Raw genomic sequence first — 13,915 nt, 5'->3', positions numbered from 1 at the left:
CAGCATGTAATGGTTAAAAATGTAAATCAAACTACAAATTCTTACAAAAAGTCACCAGATTGTTTGTTGGTATTTATTTTTTATTTTTTACAATTATTTATTTTACAATTATTTATTTATTTGGTTAATTATTAAAACCCTGTGTGTATTGGGTCTTCCCATTTCAGCTATTTTAAAATAATCTCTATGTTTACTACTTTTGGTAAAAACACAACAATTTGAACGTTTTAAAACACAGAGTCCATCAGGAATAAACTCCAGCTGTGAAGGAGTCTGTATATTTCCTCGCCTCCTCTGTTGTATTGGCGGCAGTGTTGCAGTCAGTGTCTTTGCACAGGTTCAGGTACAGTGCAGCTTCTTGCCCCGCAGGCTGTAAACACTCCTGTCTGCCGCTCTCCGTCCTCCGTGCGTCTGACGCAGAGACTGTAAGCCCCGCCCCCAGCCTAGCTCTCACGCACCAGTTACGTCTGACCGTAAAAAATAGAAACTTCCAAGATGGCCGAGTCCGTGGACTCCATGCATTTCGCAGCAAACAGCAAAACAAATTCCCCTAAACCCCTGATAGCCAAGCGGCCGCCGGAGAGCCGACCGCAGTCTTCCAGCGACATTTACCCACCGCCCCCTAAGAAGGTCCGGGTGGAGGAGAAGGGCCTGAAGCACAGGAAACTGAACGGAGAGGTGTGCGCAGGGGAAAAACACAACGGGAAGCAGAGTTGTGGGAGCCCAGCGAAATGGAGTTTCGGCCCGGCCAAGGCGAGCCACTCCACCGCCGCCGCGGTGCCAGCGACTCCCGCTCGGAAAATCTTCAAAATCAGCAACTTCCTCGCTTCGCCTCTGAAAGCGAAGAAGGCGAAAGAGAAACGACACAAGGAGAAGGAGAAAGGCGGTGAAGCGCAGCGGAGCTCCGCCGCGGGTGTGGAGAGAGTGAGCCCAGCTAGCTGCCATACAAAGACCGAGAACGGCGACGTGAAAATGCTACAGAGAGGTAGGACAACACAGTCAGCCCGCTCACCACAGCACCCTGCTCAGCCTGGTTATCATCAAATTATTACTGCTATGTGGAGTAATACTCCAACAAAATGATTTATTGAATTATTACATAATTTGCTCTACCGCAGGCCCCAGTATTTATTAGGCCCAGATGGAGATTTATACACGTGGAAATGTTTGTTCGTCAGTAACATGAATATAACAGCATTTCACTTCACCGTGTCTGCTCCTCTGCTCCTCTCAGATCATCGTGTGAAGGAGAAAGACAGAGAGAAGAAGAAGAATAAAGAGTGGAAAAATCATAAATTACCACCTGTGCATGACATTGCAAGAGAAAACGGAGAAGTGATTTCTCCACAGAAAGGTAGGAATCACATGTAACGCTGAGCAGCTGGGCTGAAAAGTGATTTTTCATTAGTGGGATAACTTTGAATTACATTTGCCACTTCTATATGTTTTTGACCACATACAGTTTTAGAGGTTTGATGTGGAGGTGTAACTTTGCTCTTGTGTTGGTAAAAAAAAACAAGTCAAATCAGAGCAGATGAGTCCAGCATAGTTAAATATCTGATTTTTAAAAATATGATTTAAAATGAAAAATAATATTTATTTATTGAGAGGGTTGAGAAAGTTTGTGCAAATTAGAAACACTAAACACACCTTAATTTACAGGTACATCAGAATTTAATCTAGTGGAAGAAATGTCCTTATTTTTTAGACAAAGCTGTCAAAGTCCAGGTGAAACCTCACATATATAGAAGTGTTTATTTAAATCTCCACCTCAGCAGCATATAATAGGTTTCAGCTGATGCACAACTTTGTACCTGACCCTGTAACAATATTCTCATCCTCCCTCACAGAGTCTAAGGAGAAGCCCAAAGCTGGTTCAGAGGAAGACCTCCTGCTGAAGAAACTCAAGAAGAAGAAGAAAAAGAAGCACAAAGATGGAGAGCGGGTGAAGGAGAGGTACAGCCGACCCAAGATGTATCATCGCTCATGCCAGACAGTGTGTTCAGGAGTGTCCCTGGCTCTGCCCGAGTTCCTCAGTCGAATTAACGGCAACAACAGCATCGACGGCAGCGGCCTCCTCCATGCCTCCGCTGCTCCACAACAACACCATCAGGATCCTGCTGCTACCTCCGCCTCCATCTCCTCCATGGTCAGGGACAGGCTGGGCTACAGCTCCCCGCTCCACTGCACCCCAGTGCCAGGCCTGCCCGGTCTGGAGTTTGGTCGTCTGATCCACATCGAGCAGCAGGCCAACGGGGGTGCGTCTGTGGCGCATGCCTACAGCGAGCAGCTCTCAGCTCTGTCTCCGGCCGAGATGCAGCGTTTCGCCCAAGAGTTTGTGACCCTGTCGTTCAGCGAGGACGAGGCCCAGGCAGCCTGTTTTGTGATGGGGATCATCCACGGAGCGGCGTCCTACCTCCCAGATTTCCTGGAGTACTTCTCCTACAAGTTCCCCAACGCACCAGTGAAGATGGAGGTGCTTGGGAAGAAGGACATAGAGACGACAACCATGGCCAACTTCCACTCTCAGGTGAGATTATAGTTTTGTTTTGTGTGAAGGCCCCGGGTACAAGAGGGGGCTGAAATGTCCACTTTGTTTCTGTGAAGAGTCATTTTGTTGTCAGGAGGTGTGAGCAGCACAGGTTCAACTGCCACAAACTGAAACAACACATTAACAGTTTCTAAAGATTTTTTTAGTTATCTGTGCGTCAGTGTTCGTCCAGACTGTTGACGGGTAGATCTTTTTAATGCTGCTCTGAGCCAACTTAACTCCTGCGCTCAAAGTGTTTCAGCATCCAGGTTGTCTTCTGTAATCCCTGATGGTCTGCGTCACGTCATCTGTTGTCACCTGTCAATTGTTTCTTGGAAAACTCCTCTGCTGGAGTGCTGATTATGACACGTTGTATTGTGCTTTCATGTCGGTCTCTTGAGTGAAAGTTTCACTAAATGAAAATGTTACTGTATGCTTTGGAAAGCAGCTAGGTCTGCATCATTCAGGATGACTGTTTGGTATTTATAAAATAAGCACAAGTCCATGTCTCTTCAGTCTAAGCTTGAGCAGTGTCATGGACAGTTCATGTTGTTGTTACCTTGTTACTTCTCCACCAGTTGTGACAATTGTTAGTGATGCTTCCACTTGATCTTGTTAAGTGATATTTCTTATTTTTTCTAATTCATCACTTTCCCTTGATAATGAATAGGTTTGAAATAATTCTCTTTGGCTTCTTAATCTAAAATCCTGTCATTTGAGTCACTTTGACGAGATATAAATAGGACTTTTCCATTCACAGATCAGAGAATTAGATTATGAACACCAGTGAAGATTGCTCAGTCTGAGATAAATGATTTTATACAGTGTTTGTCTTTGACTGTAGAAAGAAACAAGATTTGTTTTCAGAAACCTCCAGGTTTATATTTGAGTCACGGTTTGTTTCCACATTAGCCTGAACACAGTGTTTCCCACCCGCACGTGTGTTAGAAATATATTAATGTCCGTTCTCATCATGAGAACGACGTGAAGAAACACCAGAACCTTGCTTTTGAAATTATTTATCAGTAACGACTAAACATCTACTTAAATCTGCCATAAATGCCTTTATCTTGATAGACATGATTAAGAAGTTGAATCCACCTGAGACAGCTGTTTTCTAAACATTTCTATAAATAAATAGCAATATTTCAAAAATTAAAAAAGCATTTACTAAAAATCATAGATTATGTCAAACCTACATCTCAATCACAGCTTGTATTTTACAATCATTTGAACATGTTTTAGAAATTGAGAGGCTTAATTTAGGTTGAGCAAACCTAAAATTATTCATGCAGGGACCCCTCACTGCGCCAAACATTTTTCCAAGGTCTGTCTCTTGATCGTACCGATGCTCCATGTGCTCTGTAATCAGATATTGCTCCAGCTTGTCTGGCATCATGCCGTCCTCCACTACCAACATAAGGCAGATGATGCATTTCATCCTGTTGCTGTTTTTAATAAAAACCAAACTGGATACAACTGTCAGCATATTTTCTTGATTTAGCCGGTTTGGCTTTAATGTCACCTAATGATAGGGACTGTGGACTTATATTTTTCCATAACAGCAAACAGCGATGGTGAAGCTGCAGCGTGTAGTTCTCCTTGAGTTAAGTGATTGAGTGATTGATTCATAGCTGCGTTCACTGTTAGACTGACACGATGTGTCACAATCACAGGATTTCAACTGGCACTAACCTTAAAGGTGGGAGTAATGGATAAAATATTGCATGTATTTTATCGCACAGCTTGGTTCAATAGCCTGAAATATGCACTTTTAAATCACACCACACGGTTTTATCTCAGTGTTTTGTTCCTCCGGGCTACGTCACAGACCTCAAGGGTCTTCAGCTCTCACTTTGAGAATTACCATTTTAGAGCATCTCAGACAGCGTCTTGTGATGCTGCCGCATGTTTTGACTTTGTTGTTTTTCTTGTTGAACAGTTTTTATTGAAGCTTTCACACGGTAGACATAGTCAAGTACACTTTGAGGGAGAGAAGACATAGGGACTCTAACAACAACAAAAGAACAGAATTTATAGACACAGTGTATCCAGGGTAAATGTTTTGACGGTTTATCACATGTTCAAATGTCAGAAACGCTCAGTGGGCTGGTGGTGTGCTGGCGGTGACTGAGGGGGACGACACTCGTCAGGGCTCCTTCTTTCTCTTCAAACAGCCCTGGAGCAGGTTTATTGCGTAGTAAGGCTCATTTTTCTGCTTGAAAATGAATCCTCTTCCACGCAAAATTAAGTCAGAAGGGATGGTATTCCTCTGCAGGGAGTACAATAAATCAGTGGTAGTCTAGTCAATCTTTTGGAAGTCACCAACTGCAGAGTAGATGAAATATGAATGGGTTTCAAAGTTTAAAGTTTTATTCATCTGTAAAAAGACTTTCCTCCTGCCTTTTGGGATTAGTTGACCTATAATGACATTTAGACTTGAGTCGTGGAGGAAGTAGTTTGGAAATGAGTCTACTCTTTGGATATTATTATAAAACAACTGTCTTTTTTCATAGTTAACACCTTGGCTGTAGTCAAGTAAACACTTACAGGGCCACATCAATCTAGTCTGTCATAGTCAAAAGGTCAACATTTAACTCCTGTTCCCACTGGTATTGTCACATCTCCCACTCTCAGACTGATGCAGCTCTAAATACAGATCATTCAGTTTTACTCATGCACATTCTTATTTTTTATTTCTTGCTTGTAACTCATATGTTTTGTTACACAGTTCACAGTGACTTGCCCATACAGTTTTGTTCATGGTAACATAGTGATACTGTATCATACCTTTGCGGACAGTTTTTTTTGGTCATGCACCCTCAGTCATGGGTTGTATCATCATTCTCCTGTATACACACTAAAATGAATGAACAACACTAAAAGTATACAAATACACAGTCAGTGCCACTGTTGTCCTCATCACTTGTCAACTACCAGCCGATCAAATAACATTTTGTTTGAAAAGACAATAGATATTTTAAAAAAGGAACTCATATATCTTTTAGTGCCACCTCTGGGGATGTAAAACCTCCGTCATGATAAAAACCAATTAACTCACTGTGCTGGGAGACCTCAGCTTGCTGCAGTGTTTATATATCACATATCCAGTGTACAATAAAAATGAATTTACACATCTCTGATATGTCACCAAAACAGAATATTTTAAGCTTGTGTTACAGCAGGGCTGGTGTATTGCGTTGCATTAAATGGTAGAGATTTAACAACTAACATGACCATTGAGTGTATCTTGTATAAGTCACATTTTTTATAAAATGTGTTAAAATTTCCATTTTATTCTTTAAAGTTATATCCGACTTAACACTATGTAACTAGAGGTACAGGTGATGGACACAAAGTTATGTACTCCTCTCACACACACACAATAAAGGTATATCCTGCAGTAAGATAACACAACAAACTACAGCTTCAAAATGATCATAGAGTTGAATCACCCTGATTCTGACAGATAATAAAGTTCGATGAGCTTTTCTTTGGCTTCATGAAATCCCCCTCACACTGTTGAAGTGGACACGTTCATTCACCTGAGCCTTGGTGTGCGGTCTTCTCGTTTTCTAGATTTGACCATTTTTCAGTTGTTTTTTCACTAATTTGCCTGTAAGATGGTCTTTAATTCCTCAGAGTGCCTGTAGCTGGCCTGAAGATCCACTAAAGACTTAAATTCTTGTATTTAAGGTCCTGTTTAACTGGCAAGCAGATGCTGATGATTTTCTTAGTGAGTGCTTTATTAAAGGCTGTGCACCGGAAAGGTCACAACATTTATGTGAACAACACACTGACGGTGCTAGTCCGAGTAGTTGTCCATAAAAGATGCATATGGTTTTTAAAAATGTCTTGACTACATGTTGTGTTTACAAAGACTTATTGATACCTGCTGGGTGAGAGTCTGATCGGTTTCCTCTGCTGCAGGTGAAGCGGACATATTCCCAGGGAACATACCGTGCCGGGGCCATGCGGCAGGTCAGTCTGGTCGGAGCTGTGGATGAGGAGGTCGGAGACTACTTCCCAGAGTTCATCAGCATGTTAGAGGAATCTCCCTTCCTGGAGGTTAGTGTTCTTGCTGTGTTTGTGTATATGCACACCCCTGCAGCTAGAGGACGTGTGAACATCTGTCTTTTACTCTGTGTATGGCTACGAGTCATTACGTAACTTTCTCACACTGTTTCTGCAGCGGACTCTGCCCTGGGGAACGTTCTCCAGTCTGCGGCTGCAGAGCCCCACTGAGAGCGACGACGGCCCCATCATGTGGGTCAGACCTGGAGAACAGATGATCCCTTTGGCGGACATGCCAAAGTCACCTTTCAAAAGGAAAAGGTGTGCGGAGATATTGAGTCTGTAAATGTTTGCCAGAGCACAGGTGTTATCGTCTCACCAGCATCCTCATTTGTTAAAGTGGGAAAATGAGTTTCAAGTAGAGCTGACGTAGCAAAACCACATTAAAAAAAAGTAAAATATTTTCAGCTTATCTCTGACCTGCACATGACATGCACAGGTACTTTACCACGCCCTGAACGTATCCTGACTGTTGTTAATAAATGTATTTCAGGTCCACCAATGAGATAAAGAACCTGCAGTATCTGCCCAGAGCCAGTGAGCCCCGGGAGATGCTGTTTGAAGACCGGACGAGAGCCCACGCCGATCACATCGGTCAGGGGTTCGAGAGACAGACTACTGCTGCTGTAGGTGTGCTGAAGGCTGTGCGCTGTGGAGAGGAGTGAGTACACACTGGTACCTTTTTAACTGTATCACATGCAGCACACAGACTCACTTGCACAGTTTTGCATAAAATATAACCTGAGATCTGTGTTGGCCAGATTACAGCGGTAAAGGACCTCTGGTCTTTAGCCACTAGTGACAATTAAAAATGTCTGTACAACTAACAGTGTAATGCAAGAAATGTGTGAGAAACACAGTTGGTGTTGCTCTTTATTCACTGAGTTCAGATTTTAACTCAGACCAGTAAACAGAACTTTCTTTGCTGCCTTACAGCGGTGACACTCCTGCCCGAATCACCAAAGATGTTGTGTGTTTCCACGCTGGAGATTTCCCAGATGTGGTCATGAGGCTGCAGCTGGACCTCCATGAACCCCCGCTGTCTCAGGTGGGTCAGATTTATAGAGCATGTCTAGTTGGATGCAGCAGGACACAGCAGATATAAACAGACACCTGGTTGTCAAACGTCCTGTAAAGCAGCACTTTTCAACATGTTTATATTAACAGTTATCTAGAGTAGTGTAATGTGTTAGGGGTCACTCATACAGAGTTATCACCCAGCTGCAGTTCCCCATATCTCTGCAGAGTTTTGGAGTCTTTCAGTTCATTGTTTTGTTTTATTTTGTTTTTCGGTCCACAACTTAAATGTTTTAGTTTATGTTCTCATCAACCTGGTTTCCAGCAACAGGCTACCTGTTCATCAGACACACAAAGTTAGCGACTAGCAGCAATTATCGACTAAAGAGACAAATATTCCCGACAGGAGATTGTAGAGACCACCAGAGCTAACAGGACAGTAAATATGTCTTCGTTTACAGCCACTGTGCGAGCAGAAATACTTAATTAAAAATTAATTAATTAAATAAATCAATGGTCATATTGCTCAATGTTTGCTGCCTATATAAAGGTAACTTTTACTTTGTTATATCAACTTTAATGTAGTAGTGTTGTGTTGACAGCTAGGTGACCAAAAAAAATCAAGTAATGTAGCTTGAAGTGCAAAAAGGAAATGCAGCTTTTCTTTGACTTCTGACACACTGCGTTGTCTCTTGCTGATCTATTTAGAGTAGAGGAATTCCACAGTATAATACTGTTAGTGTGTGAAGAACATCAGTTGTGCTCTTCATTCTTGTGTGCAAGAATTAAAATATTTCCACATTTACTCATTTTAACATTGCATCGCTGAACCTCACGCTTTCCTCTCACTGACCCCACAGTGTGTACAGTGGATCGATGATGCCAAGCTGAACCAGCTACGGAGGGAGGGGATCCGATACGCCCGCATCCAGCTCTACCACGACGACATCTACTTCATCCCCAGAGGAGTTGTCCACCAGTTCAAGACTGTGTCTGCTGTCTGCAGTTTGGCCTGGCACATCCGACTCAAACAGTATCACCAGCATGAAGAGAAGGAAGAGGAGGAGGAGGAGGAGGAGGAGGAGGAGGGGAAGAAAGAGGAGAAGTGTGCACACACAGAAGTCACACTTCATATCAAAGAGGAGGAGGAAGACGAGGAGGAAGACGATGAGGTAGAGGGGAAGGAGTGTGACCCTGCTGCACAGACAGTGACGAAGCCGGAGGAAGAGGACGCCGAGGGAGCGGAGGGGCCGCCCTCACAAACTCCGACGCAGATTTTCAAAGAGGAAGAACAAGAGAACAGAGCCGAGACGAAGGAGTTGTCGACAACACAGTCTGTCCCTCTTGTCAAGAAGGAGAGAGACGAAGGTGATCTCACTCACACACTAACGGAGATTAAAGATGAGGAAGATGAGAATGAAAAAGAGGAGGGTAGCGGAGGCGGAGATAGAGGTGCAGACACATGCCAGACACTGCAGAAGGGCCATGAGGAGAGTGGAGGGGACAGTGCATCCTTAAAGTCACTACAGCAAATTAGGAAGGAGAATGATGTGGAGGAAGAGAAGCAGCAAAAGATGACTCTGCCAGGTCAAGGTCTAAAAGAGAAAACTAAAGATAGTATAACGACCACAGCACCAATCAAAAAGGATAAGGACAAAGGAAAAAGAGAGAGAGATGAAAAGGAAAGGGCTAAAGAGAAGGAGAAGAAGGACAAGGATAGGAGTAAAGAGAAAGAGAGGGATAAAAAGGACAGGGGGAAAGACAGGGATAAAGAGAAGGACAGGATGAGAGAGGAGAGAGTTAAGACTGAGGGAGGAAGAGAAGGCAGCGCATCGACACAGCCTTTGCCACAGATGAGGAAAAAAGAGGACGAGGAGCGGACAAGAGAGGGCAGTAAAGCCTCTCAGACTTCCCTGTCTGCTCAGAGAGACGAGAAGTGGGCCAAGGAGTGGGACTCAAAGACACAAGCCCACGTCAAGAGAGAGAAGGAGCACGATAAGGACCGGGGAGGCGCACAGGCAGCGTCTCACTCGCGGCCAGACAGGGAGGAGGCCCGAGACGTCTGCTTGCATAAACACAAGTCTTTACACGGGAAGAAGGAGAAGAGCGGGCACAGGGAGGGCAAGGAGAGCAACACGTCGAGCACGCAGGGAGCGCAGGTGAAGCCGGGGAGAGAGGACGGGAAGACGGGTGCTCCCAAACCTGCAAACATTCAGGTTAAGAAGGAAGGAAAGAAGGACAAAGATGTCAGCAGTAAAGACGAGAGGAAGAAGTCTTCTTCTGGTCCCACGCCACCAGAACACAAACCACCACGGACGCTCATCACCTTTGATCTCTTTAAGCCGATGGAGGCTCACCAAACTCTGGCCCTTTCTTTCACGGACAGTAGACCTACGACCCACCACCACAGTGACTCTCGAGGCTCTTCCTCTAAGCCTGGATCTGACAGTCGGACAGTTGTGCCCTCTAAAGGACCAAAAGTAAAGGACTCGGTGCAGGGAAAACCTGCCACGCCCCTACAGGACACTCGGCCACAGCAGCACTCGTTAAAACAGCCACTGAAAACACACACGCCCCAAACACAGAAAGACTTCTTAATATGAATGTCATGATGTCTTCTTCTTTTTTTTTTTTTTTACTGTACAACTTACGCTGAGGCTTTGTTAAAATATTTGAAGATGCATCCTTCCTTCAGACATGAACTGGCCTTTTTAATTTTAATAGACAAGCGGGTGCATTCCATTACTCTGCTGACACAGCTTCATCACTCCAGTGACGTCGTGAAACAAGGATGCAGTCTCCAAGTATTTTAACAGCGCCTAAGAATGTAAGCTAAGTAGCTCACTTCACGTCTGTTAGCGAATGTATGTAGGCTCTATACAAAAATGTTATGTGACCCGTGTGTCAGTGCCTGTGCACTACTTAGCTTCGCTCTTAAAGCACCTATTTTAGGTACTGGACTAGCCAATCTGAAAACAACCATCCTGCTGTAGGAATTAACCTGCGTTCACTATTTGGAACATGTCAGCAAGTCTCAGAGCTCCTGCTGAAATCCTCTCTTTGCCATGTTGCTTTAGTCGATGGGGTTTGTTGTTTATAACACTCCAAAATTGGAGCAAGTAGTTGTTTTCAGACTGGACTTTGTTTGACTCACACAGGGCTGTAAATGATACTGTATGTACCAAAACTGTACAGTATAGATGTTATTAGCACCAATGTGAGAAAATGTATACAGAAATTGCATATATTTTTTGTAAGACAAGTTTTATTTTCCATAGAACTTATTTATATCATTTACTGTCTGTTTTTATTTGAAACCGATGTATGTGAAAATTTTGTTGTAAATACATTTTATTTCTTAAGATAAGACTTGGTAGTGTGATTTATACTCTGATCAGAACCTCTCAATAAATGGTTCAAAATAGTGACTTTGTTGATATTAATGTCTCGCCTGCATTTCATGTCATCAAGGTTTCAATATTTGTCTCTCTAGGTACTTGAGCAGCTCGGGTCTAAAGATGACGATGTTAGTCCAACAGTACTGGATGAGTTGCCACTGTCAGCTCCAAAATGTCTACTTCTTCATCACTTCAGTTCATGACAGGATATCTGGGAACTTTGATGCTAATACAGACTGCCAACATGCTAAATGTCATTATGTTAACTTGCTCACTGCAGGCAGGCTTTTTTCACATCAGACATTTTGACTTGTAGTGGAAAGGTTCAGATTTTACTAATAAAACACCAACCACAGCTAAGGATTACAGCGAAAACAGCTTACACTTACTGTAAAGTCTGCGCCAAATGAATGTAATGTAACTGACAAGGGATGAAGTGCAGCTCAAGCTTGACAGATGTCGAGCCGTGACAAAATTCACTTCACACAGATGACAGCTGAGTCTGACGACGATGAGCTGTGCCTGACAAGGTGAGTCTGAAATGTCCAAAAAATGCCACCGCACAGAGAATAAGCCCTGATTTAGGGAACAGCATGTCCTTTCATCCAGCAGAATTATAGATATTTTGCCTTCACAACTGCATTTTTTACATGAAAATGCATCTTTTCCAAAGGACGCATTTAATCCATGCAGCTGGAGAATGTTGGGAGCTTACATTCAAACTGACAGCGACAGAGAGACATCCTGAGATGGGTGCAGACATGCTCAGATAGTGATATATTTGCAACAGTGACTCCACTAACAGGTATCATATGGCTCAGTGGCACACAGTGCATGCTAGTGCAGATTGGGTAATTCATGTGTCAGTGGTAAATGGACACCACATTAGACATTACAGCATACATGTGTGCATATGTGTGCTCACAGTTCATGATTTCTACTTTTCTACTGTTGCCTAAAGACAAACTAGAAGGCCACAATGTGAATGCCACATCAATATAATGCTCTCTTCTTCTATTTTAAACCTGTATACCACACTGTGAAGAACTCACGGGAGCCCGTTGATTTGGCAACCTGCTGTAACTTAAGCAGCTTATAGCAGAAAAAGTGAGTTTTGTAATGACATTGACAAAGAAACAGTGTTTTATGTGCATCAGTCAAATCTGGCTGATACACAAACGGCTCTGATACCAATCCATTGGACTGGGTTGGTGCATTCATAGCTAGAGAAGCTGGAGTGTAAAAGGTTTTTGTCCCCTGTATTACAGTTCAAAATCAAGTACTGCTGAGTCCTCCATTTCAGTCCCTCCTATAGTGGAAAACACTGTGTCCCAGCTCGACCAGCGCCCCACCCAGGAGCACCCACAGAGGGACACACACCACGCTGACCCACATCTCGGTCAGCCTCTCCAGGCGGGAGCACAGAGTCAGACAGAAAGCCAGCTTCAGCAGCAGGGCTGTCAGGTACCACAGCCTCCTCTTCAGGCTCTGCTCACCATCCCTGGGGTCAAAGTCTGGCTTGCAGCGCCCTGCCATCTTCACAATCAGCATGAGGATGAGGATGGTGTCAAAGGTCCAGACGGGGAGGAAGATGAGGAACCAGTTCCAGTGGATCTTGGAGTCCAGCTTGAGGACCAGCATGATGAGGAAGATCAGGGCGAATATCCAGGAGAGGAGCACTCGCTGGGCCAGGGACATCTTCATCTACAGAGGACTGGCACAGGGCCAGTATCATCCACACCCAGAGAGACTGAGGACAGGACTGAGGACCACAGCCAAGGTGACACACACGCACCCAGAGTGATCTGAAAACACACCAAAATACAACTCAGCAGGCGCATTCTCTGGTGGATGTGGAGCGCCACTATTGATAACATGACAGAGAATAAGAGTCAACTCTGGTCACACATCAAGACCCACACCACCAGTGTTTGGTTTTCTCGCGTCGATGAATCCTTTTACTTCCACTTAGCGTCAACACAGACCTGAAGCTAATGTCTGTAAGCTAGCTGCAGCTAACTTATGAAACCCAAATAAAAACACTGTTCAAAGATGTCTTACCGCGTTCCCGAGGAGAGCCAACCTGTTTTCTAAGACCAGCGTTTGAAAGACCAACTCCTACACCGGACCAATGTCAACACGTTAAAACAAACGACTTAGTTTTCACAGCAAGGAGTACAGTGCAGTTAGCGTTAGCTCTGTGCTCTAGCTGCAGTTACCGCAAGGCTTCCGGTCAGGATTTTCAAAACAAAACATGCGTTTTATTTTGACAGATAACGGCTAGCGGTCCCGTTTCAAAATAAAAGCAGGGTTTTAACAGCTGACGTCTTTTATTTTGATAGATAACTGCAGGGTTGTAGTTGCTATTGAGGACACTGCGTTCTGGCAACTTCGTGAAAATTTAAGACAAAAAACTTAACTCAAGAGCCACTCACTAGGTTTCTAAACAGAAACATAATAAGTGGATTTGAGTTAAAAAGTTAAAGAATTTTCAAACCTGAAGGAAAGAATAAAACGTTACATGGTGGTTAATTTAATACTAACATTATACTAACAAAATCCTAACTCTCTGCTGTGGGGTGGGGTGTACATTGGAGGGATTTGGGCTAAGGACCTCTGTATTTCTAAATTGATAAGTCCCTAACCAGCTTTTTATGATGATATTAACAACAGGGAAATATCAATCAGGGCAAATATTCTATTTCCAACGAATCAACCCATGTTTTAAACATTACTCAAATTTATTTATTTTTTTACTGGGCTAGTATAACAAATTAATACAAAGTACAACTTCGTAGACATCATAGATTGTCAAAAAAAGTAAAGTACAAAACGCTTGAGGTAAAACATCATTTGAAAAAGATTCAGTTAAAAAGCCCTTATTAAAATCTCAATT

General features: G+C 43.4%; 2 protein-coding genes across 3 annotated transcripts; one reads left to right on the top strand and one right to left on the bottom strand.

Annotated features, from left to right (window-relative positions):
* Positions 1-69: 69 nt before the first annotated feature.
* LOC108875204 (lysine-specific demethylase RSBN1L) lies at positions 70-11,045 on the top strand. Of its 2 annotated transcripts, XM_018663959.2 has the most exons (8): positions 71-985; positions 1,235-1,354; positions 1,851-2,530; positions 6,461-6,598; positions 6,723-6,865; positions 7,098-7,265; positions 7,541-7,652; positions 8,482-11,045. In XM_018663959.2, exons 1-8 carry the CDS (start codon positions 496-498, stop codon positions 10,222-10,224), a joined length of 3,594 nt encoding a protein of 1,197 aa, XP_018519475.1. In that variant the 5' UTR covers positions 71-495; the 3' UTR covers positions 10,225-11,045. The 2 variants fall into 2 exon arrangements, with proteins under 2 accessions (XP_018519476.1, XP_018519475.1); XM_018663960.2 differs by lacking the exon at positions 1,235-1,354 and having other exon boundaries at positions 70-985.
* On the bottom strand, positions 10,238-13,271 carry tmem60 (transmembrane protein 60). The gene is made up of 2 exons (XM_018663971.2): positions 13,081-13,271; positions 10,238-12,824 (listed from the first exon to the last, which is right to left on the bottom strand). The coding sequence occupies exon 2, from the start codon at positions 12,721-12,723 to the stop codon at positions 12,319-12,321; it is 405 nt and encodes a 134-aa protein (XP_018519487.1). The 5' UTR covers positions 12,724-12,824; positions 13,081-13,271; the 3' UTR covers positions 10,238-12,318.
* Positions 13,272-13,915: the final 644 nt, after the last annotated feature.

Source organism: Lates calcarifer, linkage group LG10 (assembly GCF_001640805.2).
Source record: "Lates calcarifer isolate ASB-BC8 linkage group LG10, TLL_Latcal_v3, whole genome shotgun sequence".
Classification (NCBI taxonomy): Eukaryota; Metazoa; Chordata; class Actinopteri; family Centropomidae; genus Lates; species Lates calcarifer.
This window is presented reverse-complemented; position numbering and strand designations above follow the sequence as displayed.